Below are 24,025 nucleotides of genomic sequence, written 5' to 3' on the forward strand. Positions count from 1 at the left end.
ACCAAGTACTCTGAAACCACTTCAGACCAGTGATAAGAGCCCAGAGAAGAAAGAAATGCAGAAATATCTAACGTAAAATTACTCAAACTTTGGTAGAAAAGGATGAGTTTATGTAGGATCCCTTCACTCACAGATAAAGAAAATCTGTTGATGTTGTATAATGTTCTGTGTGAAGATCAATAACATCAAATCAATTTGGAAAAAAGCACGTCAAAACAGACGCAGGAGAGAGAAGTTAAGTTGAATTAGGTGACGATATCAACCTGGATGTGTGACTGCATCTTCTTCTTCTCATTCTGCAGGCTCTGGTTCCTCTCCTCCTCTTCCTCCACCCTGGACTCCAGGTCATGAAGGATCTCCTCCAACTCTTGCTTCCTAGAAAGCAGACGAACTCTCATCTCTTCGGCCTCGGCGAACAGCTCCGTCTCCGCGTGGAGTTGCTCTGCTAGGATATTCTTCTCCTCTATGAGCTGGACAGAGGGAACAGTTTGAAATAACTTATCCAGCCTTATTAGCTACGAGGTTAGTTACTTCAATTGTCTACCAAAAATTAATGAGGTTTCTCTGAAGTAACTTTGGATGCGTTTACCTGTTGGTGTTTCCTCTCCATCTCCACCAGCTCATTCTCCACCTTGAGCTGTCTCTCCTTCACTTTTATCAGCTCCTCGTCTTTGGCTTGCATCTCCTCCTCCTGCCTGGTGACCTGCAGCAGAGGCTTCACCTGAGAGAGAGCGAGAGAGAGAGAATCAACCAGGGTTTAATACCCCACACAATGCAATTTAATAACTCTTTCATGGTCATACTGGTCAAGGAATGAAAAACACCAGTAGGGTTTACCTTTATTGACATCTATAATCACATTTTTGTCAGCACTTCCCAGTAGTATATAACAAAATAAAATAATAAATTCCTAAATGAGAAGCAGAATGTATTAAGCAATGAAAAAAATCAATCAAATGAATTTCAGTAAAAAAATGTTATGATTAGATGAGCTTTTAGATACAATATTTAGTAGTAGCAACAGTGTCTATGAAGATTCTCAGTCATCCAGGTCATAGTTATCCAACGAAGGTTAAAATGAAGGGCAACTGGACTTGGTTGAAGCTACTGGAAGACGTTTCGTCCCTTATCCAAACGACTGTCGTCACAGCAACAAGGAACACTAACGAACCAGCGGTATCGATGACCCGGGATAACGATCCCACTGAGGTTAAATAGCTGAGTTTCCCTGCCAGTCAGTCAGAACTGAAGAAGTCCTTTGGATGAGGGACGAAACGTCTTCCAGTAGCTTCAACCAAGTCCAGTTGCCCTTGATTTTAACCTTCGTTGGATAACTATGACCTGGATGACTGAGAATCTTCATAGACATCTTGCTAATCATTTTGGGATGAACACCCTCAGATTGGTATGGGAGTATGAAAGGACAGCCAGGAAAATTGCAGACTACAGGAATCACCTACGATTCAACCTGAGATGCCGACAACACAAACTTATTCCCAACAGCCTACACCTAGGCCCCACGGTAGGACACAGAGCCGGAATAATCCTGGAGAAAGCACAACACCAGCTACTGAACGAGAGAGTGAGACAAATACACTTCACAATTGAAGCCCTGAACAAAGAATGGACAACATACACCACAAACTAGAAACATATCTGCCCAGTACAGCACTGGGAAAGGTCATGGACTTCATCAACAAAGCACAGCTATCTCAGCACAACAAGAGCAAAGAAAGACAGACCCGGAAATTCCAAAACCTACAGTCCAGAGCGAGCTGCACTAACAGAACAGGAGAATTGTCTTGGAGGAGAAAGGGCAATAACCCCACAACACTTGAAACAGACAACAGATGGGTGAAAAACTTGTCAGAGAGGGAACTCACCCAACCAGAGAAAGATGTTCTGGCCAAAGGATTAAACTTTGCCATTACACCACAGCAACTACCGATAGTAGACCTCATCATAGCCACAGAATCGGCCATTAGGAAAAACAAATTAACAGAAACAGAAGCGGAACAGCTCAGACTAAAGGTATCTGCAGCCCTTTCTAATGTGAAGGCCCCCCCTTCCAACCTCAACATCCAAGAAAGGAAGGCTGTGACATCTCTGAGCAAGGATCAAAACATCACTATCCTACCTGCGGACAAAGGAAGATGCACGGTAGTACTTAACACAGCGGACTACCAGAACAAAGTCAACACACTACTAATGGACACAAACACGTATGAGACACTGAGACGAGACCCAACCAGCGGATACAAGAAAAAGGCCATAGAATGTCTACAACAGTTACAGAAGGACAACACCATCACCCGTGAACAATATTACCATTTGTGTCCTGGAGAAGCCATTCCATGCATTTATGGACTACCCAAGATACACAAAGAAGGAGCCCCACTCAGGCCGATTATCAGCAGCATTAACTCGGTCACCTACAACATTGCCAAACACATTTCCACCATCTTAGCTCCATTGGTGGGAAACACATCTCACCACATCCAAACTCTATTGACTTTGTAAACAAAGTTCGAGGACTAAAACTGGATCCAGATGAAACCATGGTATCCTATGACGTGACTTCTTTGTTCACCTGAATCCCCACCATAGAGGCAGTAGAAACCGTTAGGAAACGGCTAACACAAGACAACACCCTGGACAACAGAACTAGCCTCAGCCCTGACCAAATCTAAAATCAAATCACTTAAACTTTACAATCCACTCTGTCTAGGGCTCACTTTAGTTTATAGGTGTATAGTGTCTCCCAACAGCCCGCAATCACAAACAAAAAAACAATGTCAAAGGCATATTCAATATATCGATATTTTATCAAATAAATTTTATTTTTTTTCTTATGGACCTTTACACAGCAATTCAGCAAACTCAGTTTCCTGATGAGGACTAGCGGACACATTTTGTTATTCTTTATCGTCTGTTTAGTCTTTTATTTTAACTGAAGACATTTTTGAGGCGTCAAATCACTAATTTCTGAAAACGCTCAGATCATCAGTTTGTTGGAGGGGTTTAGCTGTCAGGGTTCTCACCTTGGTGAAGAGCCTCCACCACTGCCAGTGTCGCAGCTTCAAGTAAGCAGCACAGTTCCTCTGAAGGACCTTTAGGGCACTCAACTGCTGCTGCTTCTTAGCAAAGGCCCTATGGGAAAAAGACAATGGTATAATAACAAGCGACAAATCGGTGTCTGGGAAAACCCAAGTTTTGAAAGTCATATGAAGTCCAATATTCTCTTTTAGCTCTTTTTGGTCACTACCAACTCATTATGTTCACCAGCTAGCTGCTAACTGTATCTGTCTGATGTTTCCTGCTGCGGCTGTAAATAACGCTAGAAGAGCCGCGACAGTGAACCAAAGTATTAAAGTTTAGGTCAGACAGCTAAACAAGAAGTTGAAATTCACAATAAAGCTCCGTAAATCTAAGCAGAGCTGCAGATTCAGGTGACAAGTCTCTGTAGGTTCGTCACTACCAGTAACCTTCACAGTATCACATTACTTTCATTTGATACATTGTTTCTGGGAGTAGTTTGAGCAATGTGATGCATACTGGGAATTCAAACGCAGATATATGTTCATACCTAAGAAATAGTTAGATACAAAGATCTGACACTCACTTGCGTGCCAAGTATCCACGGCACACAGACTGGAAGTAAATGATGATGTCAGTGATCTTCAGATCTCTCTCCTCCTCCAGGTGAGCCAGAACACCAGTTCTGAAGAAGATCTTACTCTGACCAATACGGAACAGGTTCGGGTCCAGCTCCAGGGCTCGGATCTATAAAAGGCAAATGAAGAGTTTTTAAGAGTTTACCTCTGTGGGCATGGTTAAATTCACATTGTGTTTGAATACATTTAGGAAATGTTTCTAGCTTGGGAAACAGTTTGACATTACAATCATTTCTGTATTTCTGTTAGGGTGTTTACACTGCAGGAGTTTTTCAAGGGGGCCAAGAAGCTTTGAGGAACTCAGAAACTAAAACCAGAGGAACAAGGGACTATAAATATAGTTCCTACAGGACAGTTCCAGGTGTAAAAACAGTCATTGTAGTACTTTCTGATGGTTCAGGAACTTGGAGGGGTGGAGTTTGGACGGTAAGCTGATTGATCAAAACGCAGGCAGCGCGGCTGCTTCAACTTGAGTAGTGCTTCACTCAAAACAATAAGTACTCAACTATCAATATTAAGACAAAAGGATCGACACTTAGTGTTGTTTATTCATGTTAAAACCAAAGTTAGGCTTCGTTGCCAGACTCGTTTTAAAAAGCGATAGAGAGCAGGAGTCAGGAGGGAGTAAATGAGAGAAATTGTACTTCATTTTCTGATAAAAGCAGGAATAAATAACCATCAAAAACTCAGCAGATTGTCACTGTGGAGACAGGGACTCAGAAGTTTCCGGTCTCCCTTTCTCCTCTGCACATCTCCTCTTCATTCATTCATTACATCAAACTCAAACATCAGAGTCATGCAACAGTAAATACAAAGAACAATCCTTATGTGTGAAAATGTTTCAATTTGTAAATCTTCATGATTCTTCAGATAAGATGGAAATGCAAACAGAAATATGTAAGTCACTTTTAGTTTCTGAGTTCCTCTGGTTCCATAGCTCCTGACAGGAGGGATCCAGCAGTTCTTAAATTCAATAGCTCAGCAGAATACACAGTATGTTATTGTTTCCAGGGTAGTCGTTTTAAGAACGAAATACAGCAAATAAAAAAAAAAAACACTACCATTCTCTCACAGGCTTGTTTACCATCCATGAATCCCTTGGGGATAGCGTTGGGTGTTAGGATCTCATATCTGTGAACAAAAGAGAACATGCATATAAACTGAAAATGAAACCAACTTTTCTGTGTTAATTGAGGTAAAGAGTTAAAAAAGCATCTCTGTTGTCTGTCACCTCTGTCTGAACTCCTGGAAGACGATGCGGTTGGGGAAGCCCTGTCTGCAGATACGAATGCCCTCTAGGACTCCATTACACCTCAGCTGGTCCAGAACCAGGTGAGGCTCCAGTTTACCAGCCTGAAGAAGAAACAAATACACCATTAAGAATAGAAACAAGTATTTGGATACTTCTAGATTTCTATCATACAATTTCTCACATATCTTTTCTCCGATTGTTATTGTGTGTTTTCTCTATGGGTCAGCATACTTACTCTTTTTTCATGGTTGGGGATGATGCAGCGGACGAAGTTGGGGTTGGTGTTCCTCAGTGTGGCCATGAGCTTGGTGAGCGACTCCTTGTAGAGCTGTCCAACTGTACGAAACATGCCCTTTTTCGTTTTGTAGGTGGCACCAAAGGCTGTCTCGTTCATTCCTGCCACCTGGTCCAGGCCCACGATGCGGTCGACTGGTGGGGAGATGGGGAGAACTGGTTAGAGTGGGAAGACTTGGGAGCAGAGAAGCACTGTAGGAACAGCAGTAGCAACACAGTGACATAATGTAGCTACATGACCAAGTGCAGATGGATGAAAACAATGGTAGCCTACCAAAGTATAATTCTATGTCTAGAACTGCCACTAGCTACTGCAGATGGAGATGGAGTGGGTAGCTTATCTATTCCTAAGACTAAGGGTCTGTACATACAGGGTGCTATATGAAATAAACACAATTTTTATATGATTTACTCACTAAGTATCAACAACATTTGAATGCGAGAATTGAAAGGCTTTTCTCTGGTCACAGTGGATGAGAGACTATGCAGCTTTTTACTGCTTATGACACGAAACCTGCCACGGCTCTACAGTGCGTCTTAGTGTTGTAGTCATGACCACCCACAACAAGACCAAGTCAACACAAAGACTTTTAGGGGCTGAGATCAAGTCGAGACCAAGACCAGTTCCCCACATTACATGACACGCAATAAAATGCGGAACAACATCATAGGTACTTCTCAAATTGATCTGAAAGGTCTACATTCCCATTAAAACACTCATATACAAACACACACACTAGAGCTAAAAGCATCTTTATTCAACACTCCTTTTCCATGTTTACCATCCACTAGAGCTGGGCAATATGGCCAAAAATGTTATCACGATAAAAAATGTCATATCATTTGATATCGATAATAAACACGATAAATGTCATTATTTCTTTAAAATTTGAAGGCACATGGAAATTGTGGTTTTAAACTTTTCTTTCTGGTCAGATCAACTACTTGATGCCAAACAGTGGATCACTTCACAAATCTGAGGTAGAACATTCAAATCTATTATGATAAAATCTTTTCAACAATAATGCATAAGTTAAATTAAGTAAAATCTTTTTTCAGTCCCTTTTCCTCAACAAAATATCTTAATAGAAAAAATAAGTGCTTATTCATTTGTGATTGAAATTAATTACATCAAACCTTTATTAAACATGTTATATTGTTATTGAAAAAAATTACACTGAACTAAATTATAAATGCAACACTTGTTTTTACCCCCATTCATCATGAGCTGAACTCAAAGATCTAAGACTTTTTCTATGTACACAAAAGGCCTATTTCTCTCCAATATTGTTTACAAATCTGTCAAAATCTGTGTCATTGAGCACTTCTCCTTTGCCGAGATAATCCATTCATTCATTCTGTAAGACTGAAGAAGAAAATATGGAGAAGGCTAGCTTGCCATTTAGCCATATCTGTGCCTTTTGTCAAAACAATGTTTTATACTGTATATAAAGTTGATTAGCTCATCAATTTCACTTTTCATGAACCGCCCATATCTGAATGGGGCGGGACATTAAAAAAGTTGGATGTCCTACCGCTATAACTGGAATTAATATCATACTATTGGTGAGCTATATAGTAAGCTATTATATGAAATTATAATGAACATAGTAACATCATATGATTAATATTATACTAAGTATAGGGTTACATTAGTATACTATATTACTCCTCCAGATTGTGGATGGTTACTCTGCAGTGGACAGATGTAGATATTAGCCAGAGGCAGGATGCTAAAGTTAAAGTTATAAATATTGTTCTGTAATCTTGTTTACACAATGTGTGGTGTGGGTTTTGTGGGTGCTGCTGGTTCGAAGACTACAAGTCCCACATTCCACATGCTGCAATGCACTAACAGTATGGTTTTCTGGTGTGAGTGTTTTCACTCATCAGTGTGATGTCAACATTTAAGGCGTTGAAAACACTGTTACCAAGGATACAGGCAGTCTTGTGTACATTTTACATTAACACAGATACAGGCCTGACAGGATGATTACAGACTTGAGTTTACAGTTTGAGTTAGGATTAGAAGGTAAGATAATGATAATAAACTACAGTGCCCATGTGTATTGTAAAAAAATAAATAATAAATAGGACAACGTCAGCCAGTGCAACAGTGTGGCTCAATGATTTGTTGTTAATCACTTTTAGGCATCAATGGCATTATATGGCACAAAGGAATAATTTAAATCAGGCTTTGGATACACAGACAATTATTATTAGTGCAATCAATTCACAGTTGGTTTTGGTCTTTTCATGAGAATTCTTGATAATAACATAAATTGTTATATATCACCAGATTCATCCATCATAGTACATCTGTTTATAATCTGGCAATAACACAGGACTTAACACTCAATTAAATATACACTATGTCACTTATTAATATCCGACTAAATTAAAGTATTGGATGAGTCACAGACAGCTGGAGTTTCAACATTTAAACTGATGTGATGTATGGCTCGCTGTCTGAGCTCAGAGCCAATACCAACATTTGGTTTTAACTCCCTGCTACTGTGATCCTGGCTAGGAAGGAGAATGGCGGGAAATTAATGTCATTACATTTTCTTCAGTCAAGCTTCAAATCCTTAATTTGCTCGTGGACGTGTGACATCACAGAGGAGGGACAAAAATACAAATAAGCTTTGAAGTCCAGACTTCTGCACCAAAGATCACAAGACTCAAGTCCGCCTACAAAAATACTGACACAAATTAAAGCACACTATTTTGACTAGAGGGAGCAGATGCTTACATTCTACTTTAACTTGTTGAGGAATTAGGCACTACTGCTTTTGGCTGAGACAAGGGAGCCATGCAGCCTGGAAGCAAATGGGAGCCATTGTAGCCATGACGGACACAGCGTCGGCTGAAGCGTGAAACATACAGCCAGATCTGGGCAAAAATATATCAGAACCTGCTTGGGAGGCGCTTATTATTTAGCCTACCAAGCACTGTGAACAGCTTGTTTTCGCAACCCAAAACTGTTCATTTTCAGCTAGTATTATTTTGGCCCAGGTCTGCTACGGCACGACCCAGTCATTCACCTGCCGGCTCATCCAGACTAGTGACATTGTCATAGAATGAAGCCCTTTGAATGGTCTGAATCTCTACAACACAGAGAGAGAGACAGTGGGGGGAAGGTGATGTTAATCCTTAGAAATCAGAAATGTATAGGCCTGGGTCAACAAAGCAGACAGCTGTTAGTAGTAGGTTTGAGTGAGTGACATATCGACGTATTTTTAATTGAATAAGCAAACAGGTACACACATAATGAATCTTAAAGGATGTGTTACTAAAAAGCAACTCCTTCTTGTATCTTGTACTGTTTTGTAGTGTTAGTGGCAGCTTACCATCTTTCCAAAGTTCAGCCACAAATTTATCAGTTGACTGATGAAGAAGTGTGGCCACATTGTCATTCAGGGGGTCCATGTTCTTCATTAGCCACTCATCTGCCTTATAGTCCACCTGTAACAAAGACGTTGAACAACTCAGTCATATGAACGAAATCAATACCACAATTACAGTCTGACTGGTACTGGATTTTTGCAGCAGATTCCATGTTTATTTTCTGAACAATCTGCTAACGATATACCTGCCAATATAATTGTGTTTTTACGTTAACACAAGGACAAACATTTTTGATTAAGATCTGTTTTAATGGAATATTTTTAGCATTTATGTACTTCCATTTTTATTACCTATCGGCATATGGCATATTTTGTGTACAGTATATAGTGTAGCATATGTCAAACATGTTGGCCATACAGCCAATGCTAGCTATATCTCTAAATCTATCTATCTCTATCTCTATATCTATCTATCTATATCCATTAGATTTCTCAAATATCAATATTGGTAACAGCCTTAAAAATCTAAGTCTAAAAGTCTAACTGGAAGTGTGTGGGGATGTGTTGACATCTGACAATGCAAATACTGACACCAGATATATCTGTATATTTAAATACACATATGTATTTGAGATACAGGTTTGATATACATCATATTTAAAATTAGATTTTGAGAGAGCTTATCTTGGGATGTGCTGGTTGTTTAACAGAAGAAGAGGAAATGTCAGATCTATCAAAGTGATTACCTGTGTAACTAGCTAATCAAGTGTATTGCGGCCTGGGACGCTAAAACAACTATTGAATACAGTACAGTTAGTCAGTACAGTCTTAATATGCATTTGTCCATCTGACATACATCATGGTGACCCACTTCAAATGCTGACTAAATTTACAGGCTATGCTTTATTCTACTGATTCAAACCGCATACATGAGGTCATATTTTGTGTGCATACCTATGTTGACAACATTTGGCTTCATGGCGCTGCAGATTTTTCTCCACAGCAGACGAGTGTTTGACTGATTGTGGTGTAAAACGACACAGTCCACATAATGGTAAGCAGATGTGCTACTCTGCAGGTCTCTCTGCAACACAAGTGCTGAGTCCTATTGCATAACAGCACTGACAATTTCCAAATCCTATTTCATACAATGCCATATAAATCAAACCAGGACACGGTATTTCCCTGAAATCCCACCACAGGAGAACTTGGAGTTACTCTTTAATCTGAGCGCTGAACTGCAGCAACTTTTTACTTGCCGTTTAATTTTTGCAGGAGAAGATCAGGGAGGAAAAGAGAAACTATGAATGTAGACAAAAATAAAGAAGCTGGTCCCACAAAGAACAAAAGTAGAAACTTAAAGTCTAAGTGCATTCTAAGTCATAAAAGCTAAGAATATGATTGTCTTTTTCCTATGTGTCTGTCTTGGTGAGTGCTTTTAAGAAGAGAGCCTGACTTATGCCCTATAAACATGCGCCATAAAAATGAAAAGCTTCATCCTTTCGATAAATTGCAATTTCCAAGATCATTTCCACTTTATTTTTTCTGGACTTGGTGTCTTCCAGAAACACCAACAGTGTATTTTCAGTAAAGCAAAGACAGAAACCTGCGGAGTGTGATTTTGAGAGAAATAAAATGAGGGTACCTTGCCGGCGTAGTGGAGGATACAGAAGTCGGCCTTATCTTTGAGCTGTCGGGGCTTCTGGAACTTGGTGTGTGTGCCCTGCTCCTGGGTCAGCTTGTCTACAAAGGTCTTGTCTGTGGCCTTGGGGAACCAGCACTCTTCATCAAGCAGAGCCAACACTCCTGGAGGGTTCGCCTGAAGCAATATCAAGATGGGACAGAACTTAAGGCTTCAGAGAGCATGACGGAAACATTGCATGACCCAACTGTAAGACATTTTTGTGTTTATTTGATAGGAGCCTTGTGCTCAGCATCTTAAACCCCTAGTGTCCCAACAACTTTTTCTCTACGCAAATGAAAGTTAAGACAGACACTAAAAGACAAAAGCCAGGCTTAAGTAACTTTTCCTTTCCGATTCAGGTACAATAATTCAAGATAAAGTGGAAAATAGTATGTTTTGAAAAAGTGGATCTCATTGATACAAGCTAATCATTCACACTGACCGGCCTCTCAATGAGGTCGATGCAGGGCTGCAGGTCGAGGCCGAAGTCGATGAAGCTCCACTCAATGCCCTCCCTCTGGTACTCCTCCTGCTCCAGGATGAACATGGTGTGGTTGAAGAGCTGCTGCAGCTTTTCATTGGTGTAGTTGATACATAGCTGCTCAAATGAGTTCAGCTGTAGTCGGGAACAAAGGAAGAACAATACTTTTCAGTGGAAATGTGCGTAGATGACAACAAAAACAAAACTTTTAATTTAACCACAACAGGACAAACTTCTTTAAAGATTAAAAAAATTCAAAAGATTTTCATCCAAACCTGGAAAATCTCAAAACCCGCAATGTCCAGGATGCCGATGAAGGAGGCACCCTGCCGTTTGGTTCTGTCCAGAGCTTTGTTAATGCGATGGACCAGCCAGCGGAACAGACGCTCATATGTCGCTTTAGCCAAGGCCTCAACAGCAAAGTCAGCCTGAAAGGAGGGGGGAAAGCGAGGAGAGGAAGAGTGGTGAGACAACAAAGAAGATACCCAGCTCCCAGTTCCTCACAATGAAAACTACACTGGACAAATGGACTCATCATACATCTTAGCAAGACCACCAATGTTCCAACATGTTTTCTGAGTCAGACATATCTAAAACAGAAGTATCCATCAGGCTGTAGCCTTTATGATCAGAAGTCTGCAGGAGGACTGCACTTTAAATGGCAATGAATGATTCATAAAATATGAGATGTAGTTTGGAGTGGTTTCACAGAAGGTAAACCTATCCTTCCCTTGTGTCCAGTACAATATGAAACAAGGCAAGTTATCAGATACATTTCAACAACACATCTTCTCTGTTATGGCCATCTGTTTTATATCATTTCAACTTCAGAGTAAGCTGAGGATCTTAATACAACAATATCCATAGAGCTCAGCCATTACTGCAGAATAAGCCAGTCAGAGGATCCAAACAGAATTAAAAAGGCTTTGTTGTAGCAATTGTGAACACAACACTAAGATTGCAGACATCATCCAAATCTGACGCAGAACCTGAAAGTTAATAAATTTAACATCCAGATTTTGTTACCAGTTTTCTAATAAAAAAAACCAACATATTTTCCACTCCTTATTAACAACACATAAAACTGAATTTTAAGCGTGCTGATTGGATGTTTTTCTTAACGTAGTTGATGTCTCTATTTGTGCTTTTTATGTACACTAGCTTGTACCTTTGACTTTTTGTTTTATTAAAACCAGATATTTTCAAACGCAGTTGCTATCTTTTGTGCGGATGATTCAAATGGGAGAGTTTATGCTCATCAAACTCGCAGTCACCCAACGCTGTCTATGCAGAAAATAAAAGAGACCTACTTCAGTTGAATTTTGATAGATCATTATTAATGTTACTAAGGATCTCGGTCAGCACCAAAAATAGAATACATGGTGTAGGTCAGTAAAGGAAATGCAGCTAACTGACCTGCTCTTTAGTCTGCGCTTTCTGGACGTAGTCTCGTCCACTTTGATCCTTGGGGACAGGATGGCTCTGGTAAACTCCATTACATTCATACCCAGCAGATGACACAGCTTCTGAGCAGCTGGGAAACAGAGATGGACAAAGCTCAAAACCCATAAGAAAGGAAGAAACTGTACAGTTGACTTACACCTGTATGTTAAACACAGGCCTGTATAATAAATACATAGTTTCACAAACCACTCTAAAAGCCATAGTGTCCCTGTCAAAGATGGCAGGTCAACAATACTATTACTGAATAATACTAAGATTTATTAAAATCTTTCAAAAATGTTTTCTTATAAAATGTGACAGGGAAAATATGTTACATGGCTGGAGCTTGTGGAAAAGTAGAAAAACCAGGACCTAGATGAGCCAAATCTCACTACTAAAATAAAACATCTGCTTCAGTCCTGAGTTCTGCTTGTTGCATTTGGGAATATCTGGCCGAGCTGTATCACCAGCATTAGACCATTCTCTCTCCCAGTCTCCCTCTTTTAAGTGCCAAATATGCAGTGCCACATGTGGAGGAACTGGAAGGCTGCGCTCCATTTCCTTCAGGAGTAAATCCTCATAATGATGTGGCTTAATGGCAGGTTGACAAGGCTCGGGGAGAGAAAAGACATAAATCACCAGTTCCTCTGTTCTGTGGATGAGGTACACAGTGTGAGGGAGGCAGGAAAAGGGGAGCAGAGGATTTGAAGTATATATGGGAAAAGGAAAAGGGAGGATGTTTTGACCTGTGAGCTCCAAGCTCCAAGGTTATGAAGCAGATGTAAAAGGTGTGTGTGTGGGGGGGTGGGGGATACCTACCAGTGTTATCAGGCATAGAGGCTTGGTCAGAGTTCCTCTCCTTCTTAAAGATAATGTTACCAAACTGTAGCACAGAGGACACCACCTTCAACATGGCTACAGATTTAACAACACAGAAAAAACAATATTACTATGGTAAGACATCACTTTAGGAATATACCAAATCCATAAATATACAAAAATATACAAGAATACAATTAGTACTTAGTAAGTAAATTTAGATCATCCATATAAAACATTTATCTCTTATTATATGCAAAATATAATAATATTCTAATAATATATAATTTTTTCCTTGACTATGCAACCACAGAGTTTCTGCAGGTTTCACCATTTCAAATTCTAAACTTTTTTAGACCCCAACCCTGAACCAATTACGAATTTGACCAAATCCCTCTAGAAGTGACACACTGCCCACATATTCTGTTCACTCGGAAATACGTCACATTATAAAGATGCAGGGCATACAAAAATATAAAACGAGTGAAAGTTCCTTGAGGAATTTGTTATGTTTACATAGTTTTATGCTGGTGTTATGGAAAACATACCCAGAATCTCTTCGTGGGCGAAGCTCATGATGTGCATTGCCTCCATGGTCTCCTGGAAGTTGTCTTTGTCCTGCTGGCCCGGGATTGGGATGTTACCGTTGGACAGGAAACGGTAGCTGTTGAATCCTTCCAAAAGCAGGTCCGCTGTGGAAAGAGAAGCGGAAAAACATTGCGAAACATGGTTAAGACATGATTTTTTTCTCAAAAGGTAAAGACTGATTCTGATGAATTGTTAACAACACTTGGTATGAATATAAATTAAATATGAACTATGTAATTGTTTTAATTTCATCTTATCTTTACAAAGTTAAGCTGCCAACAGACAAAGGGAAAAAGAAACAGGTGGTGTACAAGCTCAGTCTACTTACATTTGAGGTGCTCTCCGGCTCCAGCCAGCAGCTGGTAGAAAACATGGAAGGTGCGTTCATCTTTGGCTTGACGAATAGCTCTTGATTTCTCCAGTAAGTCTGACACAGAGTGGTCAAGGAAGAATCAAAACATCATGTCCTGTATACATGAGACATTTTCTATAGTGTTGTAGTCAAGACCACCCAAACCGAGACCAAGTCGAGACCAAGACCGAGTCAAGACCAAGACCGGTTCCCCACATTACATGGTACTTCTCAAATTGATCTGAAAGATCCACATTCCCATTAAAACACCCACATACAAACACTAAGAGCTGAAATAAACGTAAGCATCTTTATTCAATGCTCCTTTTCCACGCTTACCATCGCGGGGAGGAATGACAGTCGTTAACGCTAACAGCGTATTTTTAATTAGGGTTATTGGTTGCATATGAAGCAATAAGTTTTACATCCAATCAAAGTAAGGATGTTAACTAATAAATCCGACAATGCGAAAGCAATTTATTGATACTCCCAAAGTTAACCTCAATGTCCGAGACAAGACTGAGCACAAATGCGGTCAAGTCCGAGACAAGACCATCAAAAAGTGGTCTTAAGACCGGTGTCGAGTACTACAACACTAATTTCCTAGTGTAGCGGTCAAAGTGGTTGAATTCTCAAAAATCTTCTGCTTCAATAATGAAAACATATTTAAAAAGCATTCTTTAATGTAAATGGACCATTGGATGTGTGCTTCCAATAAACACTCGTGGCTAGCTTCTTTGTAAAAAACCTCACATACAATGACCGATGGCGAGCAGATGTCTAGTCAATTCTACTCAATCGTTTTAAAACAGGATACAGGTTTCAATATTGGCTCCAACAATGTATCCGGTGACATCAAAGTTGATCCGGATGAATTTCCCCTGCAGAGATTAACAAAAGATAAATGCTCAGGAAGTGCACAACGAGAGAAGAGAAATCAATCAATCGCCAACATAATGACTCTAATGTAACACACACTGAGGTTTATGGCATAATGTACTAAGAGTCAGCATACCTCGATAAACAAACACTTACACAGATCATTTAATTATATTATATTTTATACAGTACAAAGCAATATTTACAAAATTTGTAACATCACATTATAAACTAATAAAAATAATGTTCTTTATGGTTACTAGAGAACTTTATTTTGACACGCGGCTCAAATTAATACCAGTGGATTTTACTGTATTTTTTGGCTGCAGGTCCTGATCCTTACAGTGTCTTCTGATCACAAACTGTTTTTACTGTCACAGCTGGCCAGGGTTCATGTAGAGAAAGTTTTACTCTAGTTATTTTATGAAGCAAAAGATAATTAGTATTCTAGAAGAAAATCCCCTTAAATTAATTAATAAGATAAGACTTTACTCATTCCCCTCTGATCCTACATCACTATTAAGAGGTCTGCTGAGTGGAGTTTCCTCCAGTTAGAGATGATCACCAAAGATGGACAAAGGCATCATTAATGTCTAGCAGGTGCATGTGCCCAGCTTTTTGACCTGTGTAATTGCTTATAGGAAAAGTAGGATAATTAAATTACTTTCAATCAGTTTCACCTCTGCTTGTTTAAAAAGCAAAACAAGAAAAACTTCACCTAAATCTATTGCAGGTGCCAAATTAAGCTAAGGTGGTGCTGTAACAAGAGGTGCCCCTCTTCTTGAATAATCATTTTTTCTGTACTTACAAAACGTGACGAGTTGTCATTTTTCACCGTCTTAGCATTCCCAAAAGACTCAAGGATGGGGTTGGCTTGTAAAAGTTGACGCTCCAATTCACCCTGAAAAAAAACAGGTATGTTACAGCAGTCCTGTGTCATGAAAGTGAAGAACAACAAACAAGAATGATGATTTAAAAATGATTTTTACATACAAACATAAACATGCAGACAGCGACTGCAGATATCTGAAGACTTGACTTGAAAAGATTTCATAACTAGGGATGAAACGATTACCAATTTAATGGTAAACCATGGTAAAATTCCCGACGGTTGTTATTACCTTACACATTTTAATTACCATGGTAACCGGGTACGGTTAACCGCGCTATTATAATATCAGGGCAAACACAGTCCAGCGTCTCCCAGAAGCAGGCGCGCATGCGCAGAACGCAACGTGAGTTTGTTTGGGTCAATGACAACACGGCGGAAGACAACGCTGCGGAGATTTTTCAGTCACTCTGAAGTCCGGTCGTATTTTAGTTGTTATGACAGTGCTGAGGGAAACTTGATTTAAGAAAATAACCTTATAGTGAACACAGGGTGAGTTAATTTTTAGCTTTGGTTTGTCTCTCTGACTTGCTAACAGCGCATAAACTGAAGTACTCAGTGTTGCTGCTCTTGTAAAAACACTACACGTTGTTCTGTTGCTGTGTGTGTCGGCAGTCTATTCGTCCACTGCACATGATAACACGTTACGCAGATTAGTCAACCAACCAGCATATCTAGAAATGCTACAGACTCCTCTGTATTTATGTCAGTTTTTGGGCTCATTGCAGTTACTATGCCTGTCTTCTTAAGACTTATTTGTTTTCATGTAATTGTCCACGGGACATTGCATTACTTATATAATATAAAATCTTGATAATGCACATTTAGATAATTTTCATATGTTTACAAAAGGTATTTGCTGTTATTTTATTTTTTATGCAAACAAAATGGCAATTGTATTTGTAGTTTTCAATATAAAACTTGTAAATTGAGCCCTTAATAATCATGATACTATTTTAGTATATAGTTATAAATATTGTAACAACTTTGTGTTTTTCTACATGGTGCTGAATAACATGTTCAAGGTTGTTTTCTGGAGTTGTTCTGCAGCGCATCACAAAGAGTCATTGTGACCACACCCTTTCAAAACCAGTGTAAAGAGGTAACATCTTGTGACAGACATGTGATGGAATGAGGATTAAAACACCTTACTCCAGTTAGTAAAATTAAAAGGGCATCACATCACTTCTCAATCATAAAAACAATTCTAAAAGAAGAAATCTTTGTTGGTAAATTAGTTAAAAATTCTGAATTGATCTGGTCAATGCCTAAACAATCAGTCATCTGACAAAAACGCTTACTTAACACTGCTGCTTTTCTTAGTGTTACGACATTATAAATGAAATATCTTTGGTTTGGATTGCAATTTGACGACTTAATCTTAGGTTTTATATTGTGACAATTTATGGACTAAACAATTAAGCAAATAATCTGATCATATTTAAGAAATCTAAATGCTGAAACTATTAGTTCTTGGCAGTGGAATTCAGGCTTTAGGACTTTTTGTACTTTTATAAAGTACATGAAATCTAAACTAATCCAATAAACATGGTGTCTATAAAACTTTCACAACCAAGTTTTATCTTTTGAAGTTTAAACTGCAAAGAAAACCTCTGCTGAACTAATGATGTGTCGCAGTGCTTGATAGTGACTGAGAGAACATTTCTGGGGAAATTTCTGCTGAGACGAGCCAGACAGCCTATCCATCATGTCAGGAGGAATGTGTCCATAACACACAACAAACACTTTTATTTCTTTTGTCAGACTGGACACTTCAAGACGAAGAGAGGCTGCATAAATAAATAACCGACTTATGCAGATGTTTGGACAGGTGGCCCACTGTGTTTCCATCTAAGCCACATTGTCTCTGTCATGACCAGAGAATCCAAAGTGGCTGAGAGAAAAACAATTTCTTCTGCAATGTTACTTCTCTTCTTGTGGCTGAGTGAAATATTTTCCCATTACGTCAAAAATAGCTGTGCACACTGAAGGCTTGTGGAGGCCATTTTCCACAAAAAGGAACTCTGCGGGATGTGGAATCAGCATTGCACTCAGGATGTGAGACATGTAATGTGATCTTTGGCCGGTATGGGCTGCTTTTAATTGAGTTTTTGAGCAGCTGGAATGAAGCAGGGCTGAACTGGATAAACCTGGTCCTTTTCCAGCTATCAGAGCAGTGGCAAATCCCACAGGGGGGATTCAAACCAAAAGAAACCTTTGTTTCTACATAAACATAGGCATGTGGTGCAACTCTGTAGTTAAAATTGTTCATTGGCAACCTCTACCCATCTGTGTGGTCTACTGTACGCACATAAAAACAAAGAGCAGATTACAAACACCAGTGGGGGGCCAATTTAGCAGCATTAGAAGTTGACCCACATTCCCGCTGTAAAGTGAGCATGTCAGACATCTGACAGCCAACAGAGCTGACTCCACCATGTAAGATGGCCAATTGTTGTGTAGCTGTGATCAAATTTAAGCAACATACATTATCAGTCACTACAAATACACGCATTATTTTTTGAAGCTAAAAGAAAAGACTTTCTAGAAAACATTTACAGGTCATAGTTACAAGCTACAAGGCTGTCTCTTATCAGAGTGCAGGCTGTTTGGCAGTCCATGGAGCAGTACTTTAGTGCAGATTGAGTGGAGTCAAAGAGGATCAGTCAAAACTGTTCCAGTAAATCTTATGGAGGCAGAGGCCAGTATCGGCATCTAACATCTGCTCTGAGGTCACGAGGCCGGACAAATATTACAAGTCGCTCTTTTCACCAGCAAGGAAAAGGAGAACACTCCTTGGGAAATGGCTCAAAGTATTTTTTATCTGGACAGGAACAAGCCAATGTGGAGAACTCATCTGGGCCAAACAGCTTTTAGGCTGAATCTAGCTTAATGTAAGAAAGGTCGACATGGGTTCTGACCCTGGCTTGAAAAACCAGTGAAGCACTTCAATCATACTTGGGTTACATGTTGGCTAAATATCTTGTGGTGAACTATTGTCCAGTTTATTACATACTGTACGTGCAACAAATAGTACTAACAGGTTATAGCAAGTGAAAGTTTAAGCCAGCAGCTGTTTATTTCACCGGCTATAATGACAACAGTCACTGGTAACTGAGTTGGCGAAACGAAAAGGAAATTGCGATTTGCCTCTTTGATATGCTAGCTGGCTGGTAACGTGGTAGTTTTTGAATGTAAATGACAGCTAGGGAAGGAAGTGTTCATTGCCAACGCTAGCTTAAAGCAGCTACAGAACAGTACAGTATCAACTGGAGTCATTCAGTCAGATAGCAAAACGCTGTCAGATTAAATTTACCAGCAGTTTGTCATTATGACTATAACTGTCAAACTACACACCAGCTAATAAGTATAAAGCCACTTTTGAATTACATGATTATATTTGAATATTTTATATCATATCTTAATAAATGTGAAGTAAATTAGAAAACTAGAGGTTGACTTTTCATTGACTGACCGATGAACTCTGGGAGTACATCATCAACAGCTACATTATTTTATCTGAAGATTGGGATAATGATAGATATTTTCTTATTTTATTAATGCCTAGTCAGCAGACATCAAACTGACTTGTGTTGTGGGATTTCGATATACAGCACTCACAATTCTTCCCAAATGACGTGCTGGGACTTTAATGAGTGAGACAGAGTGGTGTATGTTAGTCAGTTAATAACCTGCTTAATTATACAGGCAAATAAATAAAATAATTAGTTTATTAAATGAAGATTAGAGCAATGATTGATTTCTAAAATTGATTTCTCACATTGTAAGTAAATGTTAAGTATCTTCAAGAAGCAGATCCTAATAACTCAGTGAGGACCGGACGTACAGATCATGCAATGCAAAAGTTAAAGCAAAACTACAGCAGGTGGATTAAGGTGGATGGAAAGTTTCTACTGCCCAGCTTCAGGCAACATTAAAGAGTTAAGGGGTTATTTTGAAAGAGTGGGTGATAACAGAGTGGGTAAAGCACCCCTTTAAGTGAGGTGAGATGAAAAACTACATACTACTCACATAAAACAGGGGTCCACTCTGTAGGACATGGGGAGATTCAATTGTTATGGAAAGTAATAAATTGCATTAATGTCATGGATACAAATTAACCTGTAGTTCAAGCTAAACATTTTTTTTTAAATGATGCATTAGCGTCAGAATCTAAGCACAACCTACAGCAGTCTATGGATGGAATTAGCTTCAGGAGTTATTGTAATACCTCAGTGGTCTGTCATCCAGATTACTGCTGGTGTTACTTGTTTGTATCGTGCATATCAGATATACTGTAATTCAGTCACAGGTTAGATGGCTTCAGGGATATAGGTCCTGATGAGCAGGACTGAGAACTAGTAGTACTGCAGGTAAACTTGCTTCTAATGGATGTCCTCAACTGATGCTTTTAAGCAAGACAGGTGTGGTCACCAGCTTCATCTTAACTTACAGTCTAAAACACAGATGATATATGCCTTGCTACAATACAAGTACAACTGTAACTATTTTTGCAGCAGCATAAATGGCTAAGTTTCATAACACCCAAGGCTCAACATGTGGCTACAACAAATAAATACAACATGCATGTTTCACCATGTGTCAATCACAATAATTGCGAGCAAATATACAGCATGGTACATCTGAACAAAGTAAATGCCACATTTAAAGAAAACACAATAATCATGCCAGTTTTTAAAATGTACTTACAATTGCATTTTGGGCCTGACAGAGAGAGATAATAGAAATGCTAAATATGCTGTTTTCAGTGTTAACGCCAGGCATTTTAACTAAACACAGTAAATTATATGTCAAATGTGACTTCTGGTGTCTTTGAACTTACACCATCTGATGAGCCCTTAGTGGGCTCACGTACAACAGATACTTCATGAGTTTGTTTGTTTGAAAGAAAAACGTAGCATGCACATGAACAGTATGTATAATAAAGCATAAAGACTTGCCTGTAGTTTCACTGGTTTAGGTGATTCTGGCTGTTTGTTACAGATAAACAAATGCAAATTGTTAGATTGTCGCCTACTACAGGTATCGATATCTGTACTTTTATTTGTAGAATTTGTGATTATCAGTAAATCTCAGTAACTTTACCATTCTAACCTCAGCAAATCCCACAACAATCCCACCTCAGCCAAAGTGCTCATTAATTTTTTCTAATGATTATTACTCCAATTACAGCGTTATAGGTCAAAAGAATAAACTTGCTTCAAACGGTTGTCATTTTTCATACATATCCAACATTTATATTAGTTTTTCAACACATTTTATGGGCTCATTCAGTTCAGTTTATGGCTTAGAGCTGGCATCGCTAATCTAAATTAGAGGAGATGAAAAAGGTGAATACTCACAGGAATGTTGTGGTCTTTTCTTATTTTGTGGGAGGAGGCAACATGTGCCAAGTACTGAATGACCTTTTTTGTGTTTTCCGTCTTGCCAGCTCCTGACTCACCGCTGTGACACACAAAAAAAGACAACCTTTAGAATAGTGTCTGTAAAACGCTCAATTGTTTGGCATAAACCCTTATACATCTACACCTTTGTCACTCTGTGATCTTCAAAAGCTGGATCAATAAATCTAAGACGTACTGTCCTACAGCTTTGCAGGTGCTGTCCTCTTTTCCGCTACAAAGAAATGCACAAATAAAATCTTTAAACTAAATAATGGCGCATATATCTAATCATATGTGTCTTTCTCTGCAACATTTTTTGAGTGTCAGCCCAGTTCAGGCCTGTGGTTGCTGGCGTGTGGATGTGCGGCCTGTTTTTCACTGCTCTGTCATACCGTGACCATGGCATAGAAAAACAGCAAAGAAGTCTTCTCCAAGCCATGCAAAAACTTTGGGGAAGCAGTTTAGATTTGGAGCATACTTGAGGTTTTACAGTAAGTACTAATTTGCATACACCAAGTTTGCACAAAATATTGTTGTGCTTTCAGACTGAGTGAGTGTGATGTGGCTGTGAGTAAAAGGCTGGGAGAGCGGTGTGTGTGTGTGTGTGTGTGTAAGTGATGTCCATCTCGTCGGCTACTGTGAACAGGGAGTAATCATGGAGGGATTATGTCAATGTCTCTGTTGTTGGCCTTGGACTGCAGGGTGTTAGATTCCTCAGCTCCCCTATTTCACAAGACATGCCATATAAACCGGGACTGCTGACATAATCATGTCTTGTAAGGCTTCTACATTTTGTTAGGATGATCATATTTAGTCTTTTAGTGGTTTGTACTAGTTTGCAATCCATTTGTGTATCTCAGTGCCAAAGCCCTTGATATGTCTGCACGTCTTCTTTTGTTTAACACAGCAAAACAATTCAATACAATGTAATGTAATAAGTGCTAACTGGTGAGCCTAATACTATATTTTTTATGTATTCCAGGGCTGTTTCTTTTTATGTGAAATTTGACACACCATTCAAAAATGTGAAAAAACTACGATTCGATCTGAAATGATCTTTTCAAATTCAAAATTCACAGGTATGTTACAAATAAATGTCAACTCAAAAGCTCCACTTGCTAGCTTTTGGGTGCTTTAACAATATCTGGTGGTCAAGAATGAACATCCAAGCTCACAACTCAATGTAAATGCAACAGGCTGTGTCTTGCACTCCGGTGGGGGATGTTAACATAAAAACTACTGTCACCCCATCGCATGCCCCGGAGCCCTCAGTAATTTAGGCCAGTGGTTCTCAAACTGGGGGGCGGGCCCCCCTGGGAGGGCGTAGAGCCACTTCAGGAGAGTCGTGGATGTTAAGTGGGCCTAAAGTTGCATGAATATGATTCATAAACAAACAAATGTGCTCTGATGATAGCAAGACTATTTTGCTTTAAATCTTGTTTATGTCAATCGCCTGTATTGTTAACTATCGATGAAAATGAAGTCCAATTTTGCTGGGTTTGGGGGCATGAACTTTTTTTGGCTTTCTTTGGAAGGGGGAACCACTGATCTAGGCTTTTGCGGTTCTCTTCGTTAACACATTAATGTCATGTAGCTGACCATCTAGCCTTGTTGGATGAATAATTATGACAACAAACCATCTGAGAAGTAATGCGTGGCAACATTTTGGATTTGATACCATAGATGGAAAATCATGGAAATTTACTTAATTTATTTAATTTGCTGCAAAGTCAGCAAACAGCCTTAAAATTAAAACTTTGCAAAATGCAACTGCCTTACAGTTAGTGACCACAACAACAAATCTGAAATTGCCTGTTTGCATATAACTCGCATAAGACAGCAGAGACACTGTAAATGAAGGGAACAACATCAGTTGTTTAATGTTAGGTTACAAGTGAAGTATTTTGTAAGGTGTGCGAAACAAGTTATTTTGACACACTGTAAATAGAAGGAACAAAATAACATTAACACCTCACCGTTCACCCTGCATGACAAAAAGGGCTGCTGCATGGTTTATGTCTTGATACCCTCTCTGGTATTTTCCTTTGCCGACATTCCTGTCATCTGTAGACACTTGTCACTGAAAGACGCCAGAGGGCTGCGTAGCAGAAATGTCAAGCATTTCTCACACCCACACTTCTGTCTTAAGTAGTGACAGCCTGGTCAGTGTCACTGAGATCCACAATTTAAAATAACTGTCAATGCCCCAGGGGCAGCTGGTTCTCTAGCACTACTCCTTATGTAATTACCAGTAAATGCATCATTACTGTCAGTTTCAATTTCATTTAATTCAGAGAAAAAACAGCCACAAGGAAATATACTGCACCATGTGATGTTATTTCCGAGAATATAAAAGGGAAAAGAAGTCAGGTTAATGAATGAACCATGAACGTTATGCTATCAATTTAGGCCAGGCTAGTTTATCCCTGCAATATAAGACACAGAGCCATTTGAGTGTGGGGGCTGGGTACCTAAATTCTTTTATCAACAGTAACTTTAATATGGCACAATTAACAGTTTCATTAAAGTACAGAAAGTGTTTATATGAAATTGAAAACCTAAAACTAAATTCATTGAGTAGTGGCCTGAGCCTGTATACTCACGTGCAAAGAATGGATTGGTCCTCTCGATCTGTGAGAGACAAGGAGAGGGGGGAAAAAAAAAGAGTCAACCTCAGCAGTCTTTGATTCAGTCTCTACTGTCCACAAAGTTTGATTGACAAACCTCATCACCAAAACACTATGCACAAAGTCTTATCAGCAGATTGTGGATTTGAAGGTCAAAGTCAAGCTTAGCGTATGCATGTGAGCTTGCCATCACATGTTTTAAATATCATGTTTCACAGCCTGAGAGTTGTTTTTGTTTTTATCAGAATAAGAAAATGACTTGTCAGGGCATATTTTTTCAGTAAGCTTGAG

At 39.2% G+C, this 24,025-nt stretch overlaps 1 protein-coding gene and 1 long non-coding RNA gene across 2 annotated transcripts in view; one reads left to right on the forward strand and one right to left on the reverse strand.

The window, feature by feature from the left end:
* The window catches only part of LOC119899303 (myosin-10-like), a 67,678-nt gene that overhangs the window by 22,123 nt on the left and 21,530 nt on the right, over positions 1-24,025 (reverse strand). The window contains 23 exon segments of the mRNA XM_038713829.1: positions 264-470; positions 590-721; positions 3,042-3,150; positions 3,623-3,783; positions 4,736-4,805; positions 4,906-5,027; positions 5,162-5,355; positions 8,571-8,685; positions 10,213-10,386; positions 10,694-10,867; positions 11,008-11,160; positions 12,149-12,189; positions 12,192-12,266; positions 12,995-13,090; positions 13,543-13,686; positions 13,911-14,009; positions 14,752-14,815; positions 15,622-15,714; positions 19,735-19,752; positions 20,413-20,427; positions 20,664-20,693; positions 21,066-21,168; positions 23,711-23,738. Of these exon segments, the coding sequence (XP_038569757.1) occupies positions 264-470; positions 590-721; positions 3,042-3,150; positions 3,623-3,783; positions 4,736-4,805; positions 4,906-5,027; positions 5,162-5,355; positions 8,571-8,685; positions 10,213-10,386; positions 10,694-10,867; positions 11,008-11,160; positions 12,149-12,189; positions 12,192-12,266; positions 12,995-13,090; positions 13,543-13,686; positions 13,911-14,009; positions 14,752-14,815; positions 15,622-15,714; positions 19,735-19,752; positions 20,413-20,427; positions 20,664-20,693; positions 21,066-21,168; positions 23,711-23,738 (2,417 nt within the window).
* LOC119899305 lies at positions 435-5,392 on the forward strand. The gene is made up of 3 exons (XR_005443789.1): positions 435-522; positions 4,927-5,006; positions 5,295-5,392. It is a non-coding gene; the product is annotated as an uncharacterized LOC119899305 (long non-coding RNA).

Source organism: Micropterus salmoides, unplaced genomic scaffold (genome assembly GCF_014851395.1).
Source record: "Micropterus salmoides isolate LMB-PRFRI ecotype aquatic unplaced genomic scaffold, ASM1485139v1 Ms_hic_scaffold_12, whole genome shotgun sequence".
NCBI classification, from domain to species: Eukaryota; Metazoa; Chordata; class Actinopteri; order Centrarchiformes; family Centrarchidae; genus Micropterus; species Micropterus salmoides.